This window comes from Labrus bergylta, chromosome 21 (assembly GCF_963930695.1).
Source record: "Labrus bergylta chromosome 21, fLabBer1.1, whole genome shotgun sequence".
NCBI classification, from domain to species: domain Eukaryota; kingdom Metazoa; phylum Chordata; class Actinopteri; order Labriformes; family Labridae; genus Labrus; species Labrus bergylta.
In genome coordinates, this window is record NC_089215.1 from 423,638 (window position 1) to 446,137 (window position 22,500).

A 22,500-nucleotide genomic window follows, 5' to 3' on the forward strand; every position below is an offset into this window, starting at 1 on the left:
GTCTGTTGTTCTCTGGTGTTGCAGGTTTGGATCAGGACATGGATCCTAAAGGTGAGTTGTTTTTTTCTCCACCTGTCAGAAATATGAAATAAACTTAACGCTCCATCACTTTTATTCCGTCCTCACACTCAGAACATTTTTCTTGCGTCGGTGTCACAGAGAGCACCGTCGTCCTGGCAGACCGCACGCTGATCGCTTCAGACGGCTGCTGTCCCAAACACCAGCTGCACACGCTCAGTAGGGTTTACTGTAAAGACTGTGACGAGCTGGACAGAAAGTACCCCTCCCTCTCCTCCCCCTCCTCCCCCTCCTCTTCCTCCTCCATGCAGCCTCCAGGCCCGGACACTTCCATCATCTACAGCCGCAAGAGTCGCACGGGTAAGAGTCACTGACTTCATGTCAATTCTGAAGTGGAATCATTATGTAGAAGATCAGGAAACCCACTCCCGTCTGTTCTCCTTTCCTCCTCCTCTTGTTGTACCTGTATATTAATCTTGTCATGTTTGTACTAGGTTATTTTAGTGCTTGCTCTAATCTCACTCCTCCTCACAGTTTCTCACCTGACGAGCTCTCTGAAGATGTTTTGTTTATGACTCTGTGAGCGTCTTTTAAGATCAGCTGTTTGTGTGATGTACCTGTGTGGAGCAGGTGTGCTGGTGTCTGTGTGGGACAGGTCGGCAGCCTGTGTGTTCTCCCTGCTCTCTCTGCTCTACCATCACCTGATGCTGCGCAAACACAGAGACCTAACAGGTAGCAGAGACTGATTCTCTCTCCCCCCCCCCCCCCCGTACCACAAGGAACTTCCTGTTTGTCAGACGGGCAGGAAATAGACTTCAGGAACATGATTGGACCATTTCAGATGTTGAAAGTCTGATGTTGATTTCCTGCCCTGCTGAGTTTTTCACCTTCTCTCGTCTTCTTCACATCCAGGGTTCTTCAACCTTTCATCCCCCCCCCCCCCCCCCCCACCCTCTGTGGCTCCACCCACATGTTTTGTAAATCACCTGGCCTGGTTCACTAAAGGCTTTGTGCCCATTCAACCAGCAAGTTTCAACTAGCATCTAATTCACATAGCACACACACAAAGGGTTAAATACTCCTCTAATGACGGCGTCTCTGTGCCGTGCTGCTGGTTCACACATTTGAATGATCCATTCGGCATCATTTGGGTAAAAATTGTCCCGTCTATGCAAATCGGCAGCCCTGCAAAAAACAGCCACGTGACGTCACAGGAAAACAATTCCACCTCTGTGTGCCTTCAAAATAAAAGCTCTGTAAATGAACATGACTATTATTAATATAACCGGGGGTTAAAATCAGCAGCTCCACACTTGATCCAACAAGTGCTTTCTTTGTGAATTGGACGTTTAGACGGAGCACGTGGTGCACAGTTTTTGGATCTATCAGTGGCCACATTCCATTCTTGGTGAATCAGGGCTCGGACTCTGCAGCTGAAGTCACACTCGGGAGGTGTCGTGGATTTCCTGCTCATTACCAGACGATTGTCGTGTTTATAAAAAAATAAAATAAAAAGTCTGACTCTTCCAGATGTGCTGCAGCTGTGCGTGGACTCGTCTGTGCTGTGTGTGAGGAGAGCTGCAGCCTGCTGTGTGTGTGTGCTGACACACACCTGGCAGGCGTGTCGGGGGCGGGCCTTAAAGCTCTCTCAGGTGGTCACACAGACCAATAGCAGACACAGAGGTACTGACTGTAAGAGTGTGTGTGGGGGCCGTACCTGTGCACTTTGAGTCCTAACTAACAGTGGTGTAACAAAGCTCACCTCACCTGTTCTCTCTCTCTCTCTCTCTCACTCTCTCTCTCTCTCTCTCTCTCTCTCTCACTCTCACTCTCTCACTCTCTCACTCTCTCACTCTCTCACTCTCTCTCTCACTCTCTCACTCTCACTGATCACAGAAGCTTCCTGTTGCAGCCGTTTGTTCTGTTAAATCAAATCTTCTTTTCAGGGCGGATTTCTGACTCTTAGAACCACCGACAGGAACAATCACACCTTGAAAGTAACCACCCACAGTTAATGATGGTAGTGGTCTTTTAGGTGATTAACCCTCATGCATCACTATGGACATTTTTGTCCATTTGGTCAAATGTTTCCTCTTCGTCTGGTCATCATTTTGTCTGTTAGTGCATATGGCACACATTTTTGTAAGAAAGTCTCTCTCGACACATTTTGGAATGCACATTTTATTTTTTATTTTTTAATAGATCAATAGAACACTGTGAAACATGTTTACTACCCTCTGAAGTCACTAAGGACAAAAATGTCCACTTGCCAGAATCATGTAATCAAACTGTCATTTAAAGGGTTAAATTCCTGATAATGATTTGATATTTTTGAGCAGGGCTGGAGTTGTTGAAGAGATTTATGCAAAAAAAAAGTTGAAAAAAATATCAATCTGTTCTATTTTTATAGCAGTTTTTGTAAATTGGACATTTTCGCCCTCCGATGTCCAAACAGGGAACTACATTTTAAATCTGATGCTACACAAAAACTAAGAATGCATCAAAGTCAATATTTTGGATAATCTTTGACATATCCAAGACTGATTTTTTTTTTTTTTAAATCCCCCAGCCACCAAATATTTGTTAAATGGAAAATAACTCATTTTTGTGTTTTTTTTCTTAAAAAAACAACAGTGACATCAAGTAATCAAACTGCCATTTAAAGGGTTAAATTCCTTAAAATGATTGAATGTTTGGTAGTTTTGAGCAGAGCTGAAGTTGTTTAAGAGATTCATGCAGAAAAAAATATCCATCTGTTCTATTTTTATATCAGTCTTTTGGAAGTGGGCATTTTTGTCCTGAAGAGGGTCGTAAATTAAAGTGATGCCTGAGGGTTGTCCTGAGTCCCTGGTAGTGAGTCCTCAGTGATGGACAGAAGTCTCTGAATAAAAACAAACCAGCCTGTAAACATGAATGTGCTGTGATTCAGATCCTGACCTCTCTCTGCTCACCTGTGGTGGTTCTCTCCCCCCCCTCCTAAACAAATGTGCTGCACCCCTCCACTTTGGCTGTTACCTTGACAACATGCAAATCCCCCCCCCCTCCCTCTCTCCCTCCCTCTGTGTGAGCTCGCTCTGCAGTCTGTCCTCTGCTAAAACGACGTGATGAGAAGTCGTTCTGCTGCTGTCGACTTTCTGACTGAGTTTCCTCTCGATCTGTTTCAGGTCGATCGAGTCACTGCCGAGTGATGAGCCTGAAGGAGTCCACCACCAGCGACAAGGAGGAGACCCATCCCAACGGCTCTCTGTGTGAGTAATCACACACACATACACACACACACTGAGGAGGCTGATCTACGGTGAGCCTAAAGGGACAAAACATCTCTTTGAATCTGAAGTAGCTCTAAGGTGTTGGGAGAAGAAGCTTCAGGATGACTGGTGACTCAGAACATGCTGATCTGTGTTTTATTTGTGTAACTTTGTTTGTTGTGCTGCTGCCCCTCTCGACCAGGACTCTCTGGTAAATGAGATTCCTAATGACATGGATGTTCTCCTGCTTGATTACATTTATTTGCTGCTATTTTTCTCCTTGCCGCTCTTTAAGAACGTTTCAATTACAAAGAATATTTAGTCTTAACAGAGACCTTTCAGAGTGTTTTTCCTCCTCTTGAATTGAACTCTGTCCGTTAAACACACACCTGCCCTGCTGACACCAACAGGTGACGACTGTAAGGAGAAACAGCGCTCCGAGAAAACCGACTCTGTCTCCTCGTCTTCCTCGTCGGGGTCCTCAGTGACTCTGTGTTTGTTGGGGCGGATGTGGAGCGCTGCAGCTTTCACAGGTTAAAGAACTGATTCAAACTTCTGCATGCAGACGTTGTTCGATGTGTTAGAAAGTGAAGCTGGATCGAAACCTTTAATCCCCGTCAACAAAGTTTATTCAAAGAAGAGAAAGTCAAAATGTGGAGCCCAGATGATCTGGTACTTCCTGGTCGTTCTTTTTACGTCACATCTTACCTAAGGAGACCCCGCCCCCTTCAGTCTGACAGGGATAGTCTCCTGCTGTGAGGTGTATATGTGAACAACCAGATCAGGAGGCTATCCAGAGCAGTCCTCTTCATCTCCTCATCTAGATTTTCAGGAGTGCAGATGTGTACGGCTCATCTCATCTTTTTTTGTGGGGTAAAAAGACGAGTCAAACAAATCTTAGAGAAAACAAAGATTGTATTGTTAAAAACACGAGCGTCCTGATCCAGCAGCTACAGGAGCAACAACCCCTCCCAGTCTTTATTCATTTAACTTCTTCTTTTTTTAATAATACTGATTAACGATCTTCCCTGACGCCTCCTCAGCGTCGTCTCTCTACCAGCTGACTCTCCGAGCAGCCTCGCTCCTCTGGACTCTCACCGCCAACATCTGTGCAGCTTCTGTGAGCGCCGGACTCTCTGCAGGTTAACGGCCGACCTCCCCGTCTGTGTGTGTTTGAAACTCTTCTCTGATTGGTCCGTCTGCTCGTCTTCTTGTTGGTGTCGGAGCTCTGCAGGTTTCTTTTTTCCTCTTCAGCTGGATGGTGTTTGTCTCTGAACCCTGAAACAGATCACACGATGCACGGGGGAAATGTTTGTGAGAATGAGCGAGTGAGGTCAAAGGTCAAGGTTAACATCGACCCTGAGGCATCAACCTGCAGACACATTCTCTGATGCTTCTTTTGACCAACCCTGATCCTCTTTCCTCGTCTCTCTCTGCATGCTGACACGACTCCTCCAGCTCGCCTGCTCATTGTCAAATATGAGATTATTAAATTATCTGTGTGTGTGTGTGTGTGTGTGTGTGTGTTTAGGTAACTCAGCAGTCAGTGTGTGCACGTGGCTCAGCGGACGATGGCGTAAAATGATCACCAGCTTAAACCTGAATCGGCAAGTTTTTGTTTTTATTGTGCCTTTATTTTTAAAGACAGGACAGTGAGACAATGAATGACAAGCAGGAAAGGAGCCACAGGTCGGATTTGAACCCAGGGCCGCCCGCTCGGACGACTACAGCCTCCGTGCATGATGCGGCGCCCCCCTTTTATTGTTCATCTACTTGCATTTATCTCTCTATTGGTAGGTTTGGACAAATTAGCTTCACCCTGAAGTTCAGAGTGATCTCTCCTCTCACACAAAGTGGGAGGAGCTTAAATACCTGTAAGTGATGTCATCCTGTCCCCTGGGAATTAAGATGAACTGTGAAGTCTCACCACAAATAATCAGGGAGGATAAAATCAATCTTAACACGGCTCACACTTCAGGAACATCTGGAAACATCTTTAAAAGCATCAGATAATCAGGACTTGGATGACTCGAGTCCAAACGTTTGAATCAGGACCCAAAAGCCACCCGATATCTTTTTAATGTTCAGCGAGCTAGCTGTAGACTTTTTTTAAAAGACGTTGTTGTGTGCACGTTCAGGTGATTTTATTTTTCTGCTCTTTGTCGGACAAACTGAAATGTATTTTCTGTCCTCTGCAGGTTTCCTCTCAGACTCCTCCTGCTGCTCCTCCCTCTGCTGCTCCTCTTCAGTAAGTTCCTGCTCTCTTTGTTTCAGGCTTTCACATTTAAAGCATTAAATATTAAACCAGATCTGCAGCTAACGATGAAATTCATCATCAGATTAATCAGCTGAATATTTGGAACAGCTTTATTCTGTCAAAGCCAGAGAGTCTTCTTTTAGGAAATAACAAATAAGCCTCAAATTCAGAGAGCGAGATGAGACCAAGACCGTAAATATCACCGTTAACACCGGGGGATAAAAACGACCTGCACCTTTAAGAGCAGACTGTTAAAGTCAGCGGGGGTCTAAAGACTCTGCAGCTGGACCTGTACAGGTAGGCCCTTTTTCAAACCAACCCCCCCCTTTTTTTTTTTTTTGTAGCTAATGCACTCTGTAAAAATCTTTATGTAGCCTAGATTCTTCTTCTTCTTTAGTTATATTAGTGTAGACTTACAACAAAACTATTAGATTGAGCCTACATTGTTTATTGTAATTTATAATTTCTGTTAATTTATTGTAATCTTGAGATCAGGGTGTCCTACATTAATGCAAAGACAAGGAGACTATTGTTGAACATCAGAGCAGCACAAAGTCTATTTTTTATTGTTGAATTGAGACAAAACATCAAAAGTAGAAAAATAAATATTAACATGATTGAATATTCTTTTGTTTTTGTGACAGTCCCTGTAAATATAAAACACTTTACAATAAATAAACATATATTTGATCCTCTGAACACATTTGAAGTTGTTAACGTCTGTATGGTGATACTAAATGTCTATCTTAGTTGGAGCAGTGTTTGAACTCACAGGTTACTGTCTCCATGACGACCGGACACAAGAGGTGTTGCATGTGATCCGAAAGTCGTCATCGGTGCAGACTCGCTGGTGGAGGGTTTTATAACCCACTACCACTCCCCACTAGTTGGTTTAGGACGGACTTAATATGGAGGACCCTCCACGAGGACGCACAAACGGAGGGGTAGTGGGGAGGGAGAGGGTGTAGTGGGGAGGGAGAGGGGAGGGAGAGGGTGTAGTGGGGAGGGAGAGGGTGTAGTGGGGAGGGAGAGGGGAGGGAGAGGGTGTAGTGACCGGTTTGGAAAAGGGGCCTAGATCTCTGCAGGTCAGTGTCAGAGCACTCTTCATCTGTCTCTCTCTCTCTCTCTCTCTCTCTGTCTCTCTCTCTGTCTCTCTCTCTCTCTCTCTCTCTGTCTCTCTCTCTGTCTCTCTCTCTCTCTCTCTGTCTCTCTGTCTCTCTGTCTCTCTGTCTCTCTCTCTCTCTGTCTCTCTCTCTCTCTCTCTGTCTCTCTCTCTCTCTCTCTCAGGTGTATGTTGGTTCACTCCAGCTGGTCTGTGGTGGTCACTGTTTCCAGGCATCAACGTGACAGAGTGGAGGGCGGTGCTCCCCGACGCCCCCATCCTGTCCTCCATCTACAGCTCCATGTCCCCACAGAGCCGGCCAGCAGAGGGCGCTGTGGAGGAGCCGCTCTACAGCCGACCCTCAGACGCAGAGCGAGGAGAGGAGGTGCTCTCACGGCCTGATTCACATGTCAGTACGGTAAAAAATCAATAAAAGCCTAAACAAGAACCGCCAGTGTGTGGTCATGCTGTTAGGACACGGTGTTAGTCTCCCCTAAAATCCCCTAAAACTTTATTAGTACTAAACGTTTCACACACACAGTAGAAAAAAACAAAAGCGAGAACTTTATTGAAAGTCTCTGTTTCTTCACAGGAAGACCCGGCGGCGTTGGAGGAGTCCGTGCGGTTCGTCCGTCTGGAGCAGAGTCTGACGACGCTGTGGGAGCGGGTGGAGGCCGGCGGGCGGCGCGAGGAGCAGAGACACAGGGAGGTGATGCGTCTCTACACCGAGCTCCAGCAGCTGGTTCCTGCTCGGAGCGACGGGGACGAGCGCTGGCTGAGCGACCTGATGGAGACGCAGCTGGAGCAGCTCAGGACACGAGTGGAGGAGGAGAGACGGAGCAGGGAGCAGGTGAGTCTGAAACCAGAAAACTGTAACTCGAACTTCCTGTAGATGCACAATTAGGTTTTGAAGCAAAGCATGATGGGAGTTGGTGTTTTTTCTTGTAGACTCGGCAGCAGGACTTGTTGCAGCAGCAGAGCGAGTCGACTCGTCTGGATGAGCTGGAGCGACAGCTGCACACTCTGGCTGCAAGAACACAGGTACACAACTTAAACTACACACACAATGTACACAACTCAGACTACACACACAATGTACACAACTCAGACTACACACAACTTAAACTACACACACAACGTACACAACTTAAACTACACACACAATGTACACAACTCAGACTACACACAACTTAAACTACACACACAATGTACACAACTCAGACTACACACAACTTAAACTACACACACAATGTACACAACTCAGACTACACACACAATGTACACAACTCGGACTACACACAACTTAAACTACACACACAACGTACACAACTTAAACTACACACACAATGTACACAACTCAGACTACACACAACTTAAACTACACACACAATGTACACAACTCAGACTACACACACAATGTACACAACTCGGACTACACACAACTTAAACTACACACACAATGTACACAACTCAGACTACACACACAATGTACACAACTCAGACTACACACAACTTAAACTACACACACAATGTACACAACTCAGACTACACACACAATGTACACAACTCGGACTACACACAACTTAAACTACACACACAACGTACACAACTTAAACTACACACACAATGTACACAACTCAGACTACACACAACTTAAACTACACACACAATGTACACAACTCAGACTACACACAACTTAAACTACACACACAACTCAGACTACACACACAACTTAAACTACACATAATGTACACAACTCAGACTACACACAACTTAAACTACACACACAACGTACACAACTCAGACTACACACACAACTTAAACTACACATAATGTACACAACTCAGACTACACACACAACTTAAACTACACACACAATGTACACAACTCAGACTACACACACAACTTAAACTACACACACAACTTAAACTACACATAATGTACACAACTCAGACTACACACAACTTAAACTACACACACAATGTACACAACTCAGACTACACACACAACTTAAACTACACACACAACTTAAACTACACATAATGTACACAACTCAGACTACACACACAACTTAAACTACACACACAACTTAAACTACACATAATGTACACAACTCAGACTACACACAACTTAAACTACACACACAATGTACACAACTCAGACTACACACAACTTAAACTACACATAATGTACACAACTCAGACTACACACACAATGTACACAACTCAGACTACACACAACTTAAACTACACACACAACGTACACAACTCAGACTACACACACAACTTAAACTACACATAATGTACACAACTCAGACTACACACAACTTAAACTACACACACAATGTACACAACTCAGACTACACACAACTTAAACTACACATAATGTACACAACTCAGACTACACATAATGTACACAACTCAGACTACACACAACTTAAACTACACACACAACGCACACAACTCAGACTACACACACAATGTACACAACTCAGACTACACACACAATGTACACAACTCAGACTACACACTCAACTTAAACTACGCACACAATGTACACAACTCAGACTACACACTCAACTTAAACTACACACACAATGTACACAACTCAGACTACACACTCAACTTAAACTACACACACAATGTACACAACTCAGACTACACACAACTTAAACTACACACACAACGTACACAACTTAAACTCTACACACACAACGTACACAACACACACAACATACACAACTCAGACTACACACACAATGTACACAACTCAGACTACACACACAATGTACACAACTCAGACTACACACACAATGTACACAACTCAGACTACACACACAATGTACACAACTCAGACTACACACACAATGTACACAACTCAGACTACACACACAACGTACACAACACACACAACATACACAACTCAGACTACACACAACTTAAACTACACACACAACGTACACAACTTAAACTACACACACAACTTAAACTACACACACAATGTACACAACTCAGATGACACACACAACTTAAACTACACACACAATGTACACAACTCAGACGACACACACAACTCAAACTACACACACAACGTACACAACACACACAACACACACAACATACACAACTCAGACTACACACAACTTAAACTACACACACAACGTACACAACTTAAACTACACACACAACTTAAACTACACACACAACGTACACAACACACACAACGTACACAACTCAGACTACACACACAACGTACACAACTTAAACTACACACACAACGTACACAACACACACAACGTACACAACTCAGACTACACACAACTTTAACTACACACACAACGTACACAACTCAGACTACACACACAACGTACACAACTTAAACTACACACACAACGTACACAACACACACAACGTACACAACTCAGACTACACACAACTTAAACTACACACACAACGTACACAACTTAAACTACACACACAACTTAAACTACACACACAACGTACACAACTCAGACTACACACACAACTTAAACTACACACACAATGTACACAACTTAAACTACACACACAACGTACACAACACACACAACATACACAACTCAGACTACACACACAATGTACACAACTCAGACTACACACACAATGTACACAACTCAGACTACACACACAATGTACACAACTCAGACTACACACACAATGTACACAACTCAGACTACACACAATGTACACAACTCAGACTACACACACAACGTACACAACACACACAACATACACAACTCAGACTACACACAACTTAAACTACACACACAACGTACACAACTTAAACTACACACACAACTTAAACTACACACACAATGTACACAACTCAGACGACACACACAACTCAAACTACACACACAACACACACAACATACACAACTCAGACTACACACAACTTAAACTACACACACAACGTACACAACTTAAACTCTACACACACAACGTACACAACACACAACATACACAACTCAGACTACACACAACTTAAACTACACACACAACGTACACAACTTAAACTACACACACAACTTAAACTACACACACAACGTACACAACACACACAACGTACACAACTCAGACTACACACACAACGTACACAACACACACAACGTACACAACTCAGACTACACACAACTTTAACTACACACACAACGTACACAACTCAGACTACACACACAACGTACACAACTTAAACTACACACACAACGTACACAACACACACAACGTACACAACTCAGACTACACACAACTTAAACTACACACACAACGTACACAACTTAAACTACACACACAACGTACACAACTTAAACTACACACACAACTTAAACTACACACACAACGTACACAACTCAGACTACACACACAACTTAAACTACACACACAACGTACACAACACACACAACATACACAACTCAGACTACACACACAATGTACACAACTCAGACTACACACACAATGTACACAACTCAGACTACACACACAATGTACACAACTCAGACTACACACACAATGTACACAACTCAGACCACACACAATGTACACAACTCAGACTACACACACAACGTACACAACACACACAACATACACAACTCAGACTACACACAACTTAAACTACACACACAACGTACACAACTTAAACTACACACACAACTTAAACTACACACACAATGTACACAACTCAGACGACACACACAACTCAAACTACACACACAACACACACAACATACACAACTCAGACTACACACAACTTAAACTACACACACAACGTACACAACTTAAACTCTACACACACAACGTACACAACACACAACATACACAACTCAGACTACACACAACTTAAACTACACACACAACGTACACAACTTAAACTACACACACAACTTAAACTACACACACAACGTACACAACTTAAACTACACACACAACTTAAACTACACACACAACGTACACAACACACACAACGTACACAACTCAGACTACACACACAACGTACACAACACACACAACGTACACAACTCAGACTACACACAACTTTAACTACACACACAACGTACACAACTCAGACTACACACACAACGTACACAACTTAAACTACACACACAACGTACACAACACACACAACGTACACAACTCAGACTACACACAACTTAAACTACACACACAACGTACACAACTTAAACTACACACACAACGTACACAACTTAAACTACACACACAACTTAAACTACACACACAACGTACACAACTCAGACTACACACACAACTTAAACTACACACACAACGTACACAACACACACAACGTACACAACTCAGACTACACACAACTTAAACTACACACACAACGTACACAACTTAAACTACACACACAACGTACACAACTTAAACTACACACACAACTTAAACTACACACACAACGTACACAACTCAGACTACACACACAACTTAAACTACACACACAATGTACACAACTTAAACTACACACACAACGTACACGATGACAACAACTTTGTGTTTTGCTCTTTCCTTCAGGAGGTTCAGTCGAGACAGGAAGTTGCAACGATAGGCTCACCTTCACCAACACTTCCTGCTGCTGTCAGGTAACCCTCCTCCTCTTCTTTCTCCTCCCATTCCTCCTCCTCTTCCTCCTGTCCTCCTCTTCCTCCTGTCCTCCTCTTCCTCCTCCCATTCCTCCTCCTCTTCCTCCTGTCCTCCTCTTCCTCCTGTCCTCCTCTTCATCCCTCTCCTCCTCCTCTTCCTCTCCTCCTCTTCTTCCTCCTCTTCCTCCTCCTCCCTCTTCCTCCTCTTCCTTCTCCTCCCTCTTCCTCCTCTTCTTCCTCCTCCTCTTCCTCCTCTTCCTCCTCCTCCCTCTTCCTTCTCGTCCCTCTCCTCCTCTTCTTCCTCCTCCTCCCTCTTCCTCCTCCTCCCTCTTCCTCCCTCTTCCTTCTCGTCCCTCTCCTCCTCTTCTTCCTCCTCCTCCTCCTCCCTCTTCCTCCTCTTCCTCCTCCTCCCTCTTCCTCCCTCTTCCTTCTCGTCCCTCTCCTCCTCTTCTTCCTCCTCCTCCTCCTCCCTCTTCCTCCTCTTCCTCCTCCTCCCTCTTCCTCCTCCTCCCTCTTCCTCCCTCTTCCTTCTCGTCCCTCTCCTCCTCTTCTTCCTCCTCCTCCCTCTTCCTCCTCCTCCCTCTTCCTCCCTCTTCCTTCTCGTCCCTCTCCTCCTCTTCTTCCTCCTCCTCCTCCTCCCTCTTCCTCCTCCTCCTCCTCCTCTTCTTCCTCCTCCTCCCTCTTCCTCCTCTTCCTTCTCGTCCCTCTCCTCCTCTTCTTCCTCCTCCTCTCAGATGTTATGTGTTGTGTTTTTGTCTCTAGCTCTCCCGGTGTCGGTGTGGACCGTCACTCCCATGATGCCTTGCTGGCGGAGGTGGCGAGGTTAGAGGTGGCTCTGGAGGACGTGAGGCGGGACGTGGAGGGTCTGTCTGCGTGTGGCGGCTGCAGAGAGATCGACAGAATCCAGCAGACGGTGAGCGACACAGACTCTAGAGAGGAGGCGGCGTGCAGTACCCGTTTTAAACACTAGGGGTAAGAGATGTGTTTCTGTTTTCCCCAGTAAAGAACATCTGTCCCTCGTGTCCTCTGTCAGGTCTCTGCTCAGGTCTCCTCTCAGGTCCGCGAGGAGGTTCGGTCTCTGGTCTACGGTAACGGGCTGGCGTTGAGGGGCGGGGCCTCTGCAGACCTGCCCGTGTCTCTCCTGCAGTGGCTCTCTCAGCAGTACGTCAGCGAGGCCGACCTGCAGGGGGCGCTGGCCTCTCTGGAGCTGAGCATCCTGCAGAACATCAGCCTGCAGCTGAAACGGCGCGGCAGTGACGACACGCTCAGAGAGACCGTCCTGAACGCCGCTGAGGCCGCCGTGACCGAGGAGGTGAGGGAGGGTGGAGTCTGCAGGAGGAGAATGACCGTTAAAGTTCTGGTGTTGTTGTGATGATAATAAAAATAATACTTTGTTATCATGGAACAAAAAGTGTTCTGATCTCCCGTCTCGCCTTCCTCGCCGCAGGACGTCAATGTGATCGTGACGAACGCTCTGCGGCTGTTTTCTCAGGACAGAACCGGCCTCGCCGACTACGCTCTGGAGTCTGGAGGTCAGAAACAAACGCTCTCTAAGTCTGCTGTTATCCACAAACCAAAAACACGTTGATTTAGCTCCTTTTCACGCTTTTGTCCAAACTCAGTGACGTAGATCTGAGTGAGACACGATCAGCGACCAGAAACACGTCTGACTTCCTGTCTGCTCTAAGCCCTCTGCCCCCCCCCAAGACTCCTGTTGGACTTATTTCAACCAATGAACTGTCTCTGTTCCTGTGTGACCTCACAGACACTTCTGTGTTGTCGATCTTGTTGTCTTGTTGTTGTTGTGTTTGTTGTGTTTGTTGTCTTGTTTGTTGTGTTTGATGTCTTGTTTGTTGTCTTGTTGTGTTTGATGTCTTGTTTGATTTTTTGTTGTGTTTGTTATTGTGTTTGATGTCTTGTTGTTGTTTCTGATGTCTTGTTTGTTGTCTTGTTGTGTTTGATGTGTTGTTGTGTTTGTTGTTGTGTTTGATGTGTTGTTGTGTTTGATGTCTTGTTTGTTGTCTTGTTGTTGTTTCTGTTGTCTTGTTTGTTGTGTTTGATGTCTTGTTGTTGTTGTCTTGTTTGTTGTGTTTGATGTCTTGTTTGTTGTCTTGTTGTTGTGTTTGATGTCTTGTTGTTTCTGTTGTCTTGTTTGTTGTGTTTGATGTCTTGTTTGTTGTCTTGTTGTTGTGTTTGATGTCTTGTTGTTTCTGTTGTCTTGTTTGTTGTGTTTGATGTCTTGCTGTCTTGTTGTGTTTGATGTCTTGTTGTTGTTTCTGATGTCTTGCTGTCTTGTTGTTGTGTTTGATGTCTTGTTTGTTGTCTTGTTGTTGTGTTTGATGTCTTGTTGTTGTTGTCTTGTTTGTTGTGTTTGATGTCTTGTTTGTTGTCTTGTTGTTGTGTTTGATGTCTTGTTGTTTCTGTTGTCTTGTTTGTTGTGTTTGATGTCTTGTTTGTTGTCTTGTTGTTGTGTTTGATGTCTTGTTGTTTCTGTTGTCTTGTTTGTTGTGTTTGATGTCTTGCTGTCTTGTTGTGTTTGATGTCTTGTTGTTGTGTTTGATGTCTTGTTTGTTGTCTTGTTGTTGTGTTTGATGTCTTGTTGTTGTTGTTGTGTTTGATAGACTCTCAGGGGGAGCGTCCATCTTTAAAACCACCTCACATATAACATGAAGTTCATTATTTCCTCATCCAGCTGCTGAAGAAACCAGACTTTAAACTTGGTGAAACCTGATTTAGTAAACAACCCGTTTTAAAAACGTGAGATGTAAATGTAGCGGAGCTGCACACCTGACAGGTGTTTGTGTGTCCTCGTCCTGCAGGGGGCAGCATCCTGAGCACCCGCTGCTCTCAGACCTACGAGACGAAGGCCGCTCTGCTCAGCCTGTTTGGAGTTCCTCTTTGGTATTTCTCTCAGTCTCCACGAGTCGTTATCCAGGTAACACACCTGTCAATCACAAAGCCAGACACACTCAGCGAGCCGTTGTGCCGTCTCACCTTCACGTTGTATTCTGAGATGTTCCAGTTAAATGATTTAGAGGTCATCGTTGTGAACTGATGAATAATCCAGATGTGGTGATTTTGTGCTCCTGCAGCCAGATGTTCATCCAGGTAACTGCTGGGCCTTCAGAGGGTCTGCGGGCTTCCTGGTGATCCGGCTCTCCATGGGGGTCGTCCCAACCGCCTTCTCCCTCGAACACATCCCTAAAGCCCTGGCGCCGAGCGGGACGCTACGTAGCGCCCCCCGAGACTTCAGCGTCTACGTAAGACACAGAGAGAGAGAGAGGCCGTTTCCTGTTTAAGACTCACCTGTTGAAGACTCACCTATATGAAGTGACTCACCTGTGTGTTGTGTTCAGGGTCTGGACGATGAAGTTCAGGAGAGAGGGAAGCTGCTGGGAAAGTACACGTACGATGAGGACGGAGAATCCCTGCAGAGTTTTCCTGTTTCTGTGAGTACTGACGGCTCAGAGCTCCTTCTGTTTGTGCAGGTCGGACGCTCGGGGTACAGGTGACCACAAAGTCATGTGGACGCAGGAAGAGGGTCGTTGTTGGCGTCTCAGAAATGACAAAAACATCCACAGTTAGCAGGGAGGGGCTCAGCCTGCGAGTGGTTGCCATGGTTATACGTCTTCAATGGTTCATGAAACCATTAAAACAAAAAAGTGAAAAGTCACTTCCTGGTTTATCCGTCTTTCTTTTTTGTCTTGGGCAGGAGGAGAACGAGCAGGTGTTCCAGATCATCGAGGTCCAGGTGTTGTCAAACTGGGGTCATGAGGTGTACACGTGTCTGTACCGCATCAGAGTGCACGGGACGCCGCCGCTGCAGCCGCCGCCGCCGCCGCAGCCGCAGCCGTCTGACGAAGTCGCTGCAGAAAGCCAATCTCAATGACTCTAAAACAAAAAAAAAAAACTGTGGAGACGCAGAGATGGATGCGTTTGTTCACCTGCTGCTACCTGACCGACCTGTGCCTGACTGACCCCCCCCCCTCTCAGGTCTCTGGTGGGGGGGGGGAGGCGTCCTGCTCTCCTGTGGAGAGAGGAAGCATCGGATGTGATGACATAATCCTGTTCAAAGTTAATATTTTTATATCAGTGTTGTTTTCTAATCGCTGTTAAAGGTCCGTCATGTTTTAGCCTTTTTTCTTTATTTGGCACATTCCTACACAGCTGTTTGACTCGCTGCACGTTAATGAAACTGAATTATTCCCCTCGTGTGTCCTCCTGGCTGTGAAGAGAGAGAGACTGGATTTCTTCACTCCTTCCACTTGAAGACGGTTCAGTCACTGCTGCAGCTGAAGAATTTAACAGATTCACCAAAAATCCTCAGTTTTCGTTTATTTTTTAAATTCTTTGTCGATAAATTCCTCTTCCTGTGTCAGCATGCGAGTATTTTTCAAGATTAATTTCCAAAGTTTTAACAGATTCTAACATTTTATATTTTGGATGACTGAAGAGTGAAGTAATCTCCACGGCAACAGTCTGACTCTTGAGTGTGTATCGTCTCTCACAGTGGCAGACTTTCAAAGTGTCCTTAAACGCCCCATCAGGCGGCGCCCGCTCACAGCTGTAGAAATGTACACAAACCTTTATTGACAAATGAATAAAATGACTCGTGAATACTTTTGCACTGAAGGACTCGGCTGCACTGACGTCTGTAAAACTTGCATGTTAATTTATTTCTTCAGGTTACTGGAAGATGAACTTATTTTTATAATTCTTTACGGGATGTTTTGAAATGTGTTGGGAACACTTTTTTTTATGTGATGTTTGTGTGTTTTTTTTTTGTATGTGATTTCAAAGTGAAGATAATAAAGATGAGATATTTGCAGTTTTTTTAATAACTACAGTAATGTCCGATGCTTTTATTTTGACAGTGTAATATTTCTAAAGAGGTTCTGTGTTCCTTCTGGGCTGTTCTTTTTGGAATGTATGTTATTGCCATGGTTAAAGAAACTGGGGATACCTCGCATACTCAGAAAAAATGATCAGCTGAGTCCAACACGGGCAAAAAAAAAAAAAGCCCTTCTACATCCAGAGCAAGCAGCCGTTTAAAATCCTGCAGTTCCTGGAGTGTCCACTAGAGGCTGGCTGCAGAAGCACAGGAAGTCACATACAGAGTTATTCACAATAAGGCGTGTAGCTGACCTGATTGACAGGCGCGGTGTAACGGTTTGTCAGGAGGTTTAAAACCCGCCTCAGCTCCAGCTCTCAGCCTGTCGTTAGGTTGACTCAAAGTTAGACTGAGACAGCATTTCCAGCATGGAGACCGCCATCGATGGGACTCCAGCGCCCCCTGCAGGAACAGACGGGTGACTTTACAGTCTGTGTACCAGAGTTGAATTCTAAATTTTAAGTTTATCCTGCAACCATTAACACGGAACGAATCGGATAATTAAGATTTTAACAGCAGTCCTTTGTTTTATTAAAGTATCAGTGTTACACAACAAACTAAATACAGACATAAATTCACTTTTCAGTCATTCACAGACAGGTAAACAATATTTAAGGTAAAGGTGTTTTCAGACCTGTAGATTGTTTGCTCTGGTCTGAATGATAGACCAGTCTGGTTCATTGTTGCATAATTACCTCAAGTGTTCACATGGGAACATTTACAAGCGGACTTGTTTGATGAGCAAGGAAAATGTTCTCCGATTAGTCAGATGTAAACAAAGACTAGTCGCCTCCTGATTGGCTAGTGGCTGCTCCAGAGAAACTTTACAATCTTTAAATGGACAAACAACTTCACGGAGTGATGTCTGCTCTACTCATTGGTTCTTAAATTGATTGCATTGATCACTGTAGGCAAACGATACAGTTGATGACAATATCTGAATTTAAAGGTCACATCTCCTCCTCCTCTTCTGTTTAAATAAGTCTCAGAGCTCCTCAAAACATGTGTGTGAAGTTTCTTGTTCTAAATCCACTCTGATCCTGTATTTGATCATGTCTATAAACCCCTCTATTTCAGCCCTGCTCAAAACAGGCTGTTTCTGTGTCTGTACCTTTAAATATGTAAATGAGCTGTGTCTGACCACGCCCCCTCTCTGGAAGGGCTTGGGTGTGCTCGGTCTTTCTCGCTCCATGTCCTATTGTTTACGGTGAGGAGGCAGACTCAGAGGGCAGAACAAACACCTAGCTGTGGGAGTGTCACCCACCTGGGGGAGGGGCTACTGCCCTTTGTGATGTCATGAAGGGAAAATCTCCAAACGGCCTGTTTGAGCACACATTTTCTGAAAAGTGGAGCAGGCAGAAGATGGAGAGGATGGACTTTTCTCATCATTGGGGGGTTTGTAGACGGACTAGAGACACATGTTAGTGTTAGAGAAACATGGTGAAGAGGATCTTTATGATCTTTAAGTCTGATGGTGAAAGAGCTGCCATAGTGACAGTAAACTGTCCCTGAACTTCACCCTGTTTCCACCCACAGACACCAAAGTCTCTCCAGAACTTCTTTAAACAAGAGACACAAAAATAAAGAATGCAATTACTTCTTAATTCATTTTACAACGACTAAGTTTATGAGGAACGTCTGCAGAGCAGCAGAGGAAAGGAATAAAATACTAATGGACATAAATATAACTTAAAGGTGAAGTGCAGGCTGATCTTAATTTCACAAACCGACTGAAACAAACCTCAAGAAATAAAAATTGAAGCCAACTTGCAGTTTCTCCAGTGTCCACTTGAGTCTGTCTCCTGCAGTGAGTCAGTCCCCATAGATAGTTAAAAAACTTCACAGCAGAAATAAACATGTTTACAGCCTGGTACAAAAACAGTAAAGGCTGCATTTTTATACAACTCACCTGTGTACATTATATTAAGGCTTAAAGTGATGTAGAGTTAATTACTCGGTGTGGCCTCTCTGAGTGGCAGCTGGGAGCGGTCTGCTAGGTGTCACCTCGCCTAATTCAGTCACTGACCTTTAACCTCTGGGCCGTGTTTTTAGCCTTTTGGAGATTTGTTGATGTAAATATCAAATCATAATATCATCTTCTTAAAGCCACATTAGAACTTTATTTTATTTACATGTTAGCAACGATTAGCAGCTAATCTGAGTCTGTGGGAACCATACCAGATTCTTTAGTTTAGATGTAGAAAGTTCAGCTTTGAGCTCAACATTTGAAAACCCCTCGCTCCTCTCCAGCTCCCCTCTCTCGTCCTAATATGGTCACTTCTGGTTCAGGAAAACCAACACTGCAACAGCCTAGATGCTGATCTTCAGACGTCAAAGAAAGAAACCTGCTGTCCATAGGGGGTGTGTCCAGACTTTTTGGACTGGGGTGGCCCAACTGGAACATTGACTTTGTGCAAGGGTGACCTAAAGATTGTGTGGGGCCCATGCCACCCCTGGCTATCCCCTGTGGACACGCCCCTGCCGTCCATAGTCTTGACTTTCTGCAAACAATCTGTGTAACTTTTTCAAACCGTAAAATCAACCTGTGATGGGCTTTTGGGGAACAACTTTTGATACTTTTTGCTAGAACATAGAACTTTTTACATGTTTATTGAACTTTTTGGTCAACGTCGACCTGGTTAGGTTTGTTAAAATTCTTCTTCGACTCTGTATCATCTTTCCTGATACCAAGAAATTTCCATCGTTCAAACTCTTGAAGCCCCAGGAGAAGACACAATGCCAAATTTAATTGAGGGTACTTTAAATACGTAACAGATTAGGATTACAGATTAATTGGATCATCTGCTAGCCATTGAGGCATTGCTAGTCCTTAGCTAGCTACTTTGGCTCCTGAACAAGCAGGTGGTGAATTTATTAGTAGCTCGTTAGCCCCCGCCTGGTCACCACGCCAGTTATTAGCCGGTTTATTACTCGTCCAGTCAAAGATCCGGCTAACGTCCCACGCTGATGTTGCAGATCTTGCAGCTGGGGTCCTTCTTGGCGTTGACGGTGGACTGACTCATGAGCTGGTGTCCGCTGATCCTCGTCACCGTCCCCGAGTCCAATTCCACCGGCTCCGTGTAGATCACCTCCAAGATGACGTCCTGCGCGTGACGGAACGACAGCGAGCCGTCCTCTTCCTCGGTGCAGCTCAGGAAGCGGTTGTTGGATCTGTCGAGCGCCGGCAGAATCTCCTTACAGAAGACGTCTCCTTTGGAGCCGTCCGGAGCGAGGACCAGGATGACGTAGTGATACGACGTGTACATGCAGTAGAAATCCCCAAAGTAGATGTTGGTGCTCTGGTTGATGAGGACGTCTGCTTGGATCTGTGCAGAAACAAAAGATCAGATACATGACTGGGCATGTTCCTCAGAGGCCTACGACAAGTTCAAACATATTCTCCCCTCCCCTGCTTTCTGGAAGTGCTTGCTCTTGGTGGGATTAATGGTTTATAATTTTAAAAAGTTATGATCCAAACCTGTGTGACTTTGTAGAAACATTTTGCATCATTGTCATGGTGACAACAGACCAAACTGATAGATAGTCCAGATGCGTCTCTCCCAAACAATGTTTCTTCTTCTAGGCGATCCAGACATTTTCTATATTCAGGTTCCCAGTTGGACATGCCCAGACCCAAACCCCCAAAGGGATGCTCTCATAAGGATCCTAATCAGATGCTGAACCGACTCAACTGCACGTTGCAGCTCTACACACCAACCTACCTCCAGATGTCTGAGCTCCTCGCCTAATCTCTAAAGCGCACACCGCAGGAGTTTTAAAATCCTTCCCGATTTTGAACTCGGGCAGCATCATCACACACTTTAGGAGAATCTTAACAGATATTCTTCTCCATAATCTCCAACATGCTCACACTACAAGATGTGAAAATCTTGGCACATCACAGTCTACAGGATTTCCTTAAGATTATCGTGCCCGACAGAGGAACGCACCACCTCAGGTGACCTCATGGAAACAATGGAGCCGGCGGGTAAATGTGTGATTGTAATGCTCTGTGCAGAGAGGAAAACACAACAAAAAAATGTTTTTAAAAGTTTTGGGGTAAGAAATGTCTGGGGAGACGCGAACAACATGGGTTGTATTCTCTTCAGTGAGAGCTAGAGGTCAGATTGCATTACAGGTGTCCAGTGCAACTGTGCGGTTTGCATCCTCTACTCCACCACTGTCCACTTATTACTGTCCCCCCTCGTCTCTCTCGGTGATTGTAGTCACACCCCACTTCTGCCAGACACTTTTTAATGATGTAATAGTCAAGATTTTAAATTCTAAATATCAAACATGTTTGAAATAATTTGGGGCATCCCCGACGACCGTTAAGATTGGATCTTTGTACCACTCACACTACAAGATAGTCTGGGCAGAAAATCGGTTCCAAGCAGCCTTGAGTCGGGAGCGACCCTGCGATTGTCATGAAGGAAGAATCGGCCCTGATTATTATTAGGGGAAACTTTGGCCACATGTATTTGCAATCTCCTTTTCTAAGTCATTGCCCAAAGATCAGGACCATGGGGGTATATTTTTGGGGTGGCAGTAGCTCAGTCCTTAGGGACTTGGGTTAGGAACTGGAGGGTCGCAGGTAAAAGTCCCGGTGCGGACCAAATCTGGAAGTTGGTCTGGTAGCTGGAGAGGTGCCAGGTCACTTCCCGAGCACTGTCGAGGGGACCTTGAGCAAGTTCACTGTCCCCGTGAACCAAAAGACGATGAATAAGACGCCCCTTTGGTACCTATTACTATCTAGAAGCTGGCTGCGTTCTATGTTCCACTGCAACAAATAAACCTGTATTAAATGCTGAGACTGATACTTGGATATAGCTCCTCTTTATGACTCTACCTGGAAGCGGAATGGTCCATATGGGGAGTCCTGGGGGGGTTTTCCTGTGTTGAACTCCGTGTTGCAGCTGAAGAAGAGTCCCTCCAGTTTACCGCTGATTGGCGAGCCGTGGCTGCCGCTGTCGTCTTTGACCGCCGGCAACATCTGGCAGCACTGAGCGTCTCTGGAGCGATAAGATGAACTGTGGCGGGAACACAGGATGGGTTAAAACAAAGACAGACGACATCAGCTTCTGAAGAATGATCAGGACACTTAAACACACCTGGGCTGCTCGAAGTACTCCTGCTCTTGGTTTCTGTAGAAGACGGTGAACGGCAGCATTCTGCCGGCGGTCGCCTCAGCTTTCTGCAGCAGCTGCATCAGATGGACAGTGGAGTAATCTGCACACACACACACACTGTGACTCCTTTGGTCAGGGACACATACTGACTGAGATAATCACCAATGAATGAGAAGTATAGACGGCTTGCTGATGGATTAATGGTTGTCTGACCTGCCGT

At 44.9% G+C, this 22,500-nt stretch overlaps 2 protein-coding genes across 2 annotated transcripts in view; one reads left to right on the forward strand and one right to left on the reverse strand.

Moving 5' to 3' along the window:
* LOC110003923 (SUN domain-containing protein 1) overlaps positions 1–17,106 on the forward strand; it is a 19,669-nt gene extending 2,563 nt beyond the window's left edge. Inside the window, 20 exon segments of the mRNA XM_065949899.1 lie at positions 25–51; positions 160–378; positions 649–750; positions 1,549–1,701; positions 3,183–3,266; positions 3,677–3,799; positions 4,310–4,408; positions 4,798–4,873; positions 5,465–5,514; positions 6,811–7,043; positions 7,218–7,475; positions 7,574–7,666; positions 12,193–12,260; positions 13,023–13,173; positions 13,294–13,572; positions 13,708–13,792; positions 15,080–15,195; positions 15,353–15,520; positions 15,617–15,709; positions 15,973–17,106. Of these exon segments, the coding sequence (XP_065805971.1) occupies positions 25–51; positions 160–378; positions 649–750; positions 1,549–1,701; positions 3,183–3,266; positions 3,677–3,799; positions 4,310–4,408; positions 4,798–4,873; positions 5,465–5,514; positions 6,811–7,043; positions 7,218–7,475; positions 7,574–7,666; positions 12,193–12,260; positions 13,023–13,173; positions 13,294–13,572; positions 13,708–13,792; positions 15,080–15,195; positions 15,353–15,520; positions 15,617–15,709; positions 15,973–16,149 (2,654 nt within the window). The 3' untranslated portion in view covers positions 16,150–17,106.
* Positions 17,107–17,652: 546 nt separating this feature from the next.
* The window catches only part of LOC110003922 (phytanoyl-CoA hydroxylase-interacting protein-like), a 13,731-nt gene continuing 8,883 nt past the window's right edge, over positions 17,653–22,500 (reverse strand). The window contains exons 3-6 of the mRNA XM_020659480.2: positions 22,494–22,500; positions 22,263–22,380; positions 22,001–22,181; positions 17,653–20,477 (exon numbers count right to left, since the gene is read on the reverse strand). The exon at positions 22,494–22,500 is cut by the window's right edge and continues 168 nt beyond it. Of these exons, the coding sequence (XP_020515136.1) occupies positions 20,103–20,477; positions 22,001–22,181; positions 22,263–22,380; positions 22,494–22,500 (681 nt within the window). The 3' untranslated portion in view covers positions 17,653–20,102. The remainder of the gene's footprint in view (positions 20,478–22,000; positions 22,182–22,262; positions 22,381–22,493) is intronic.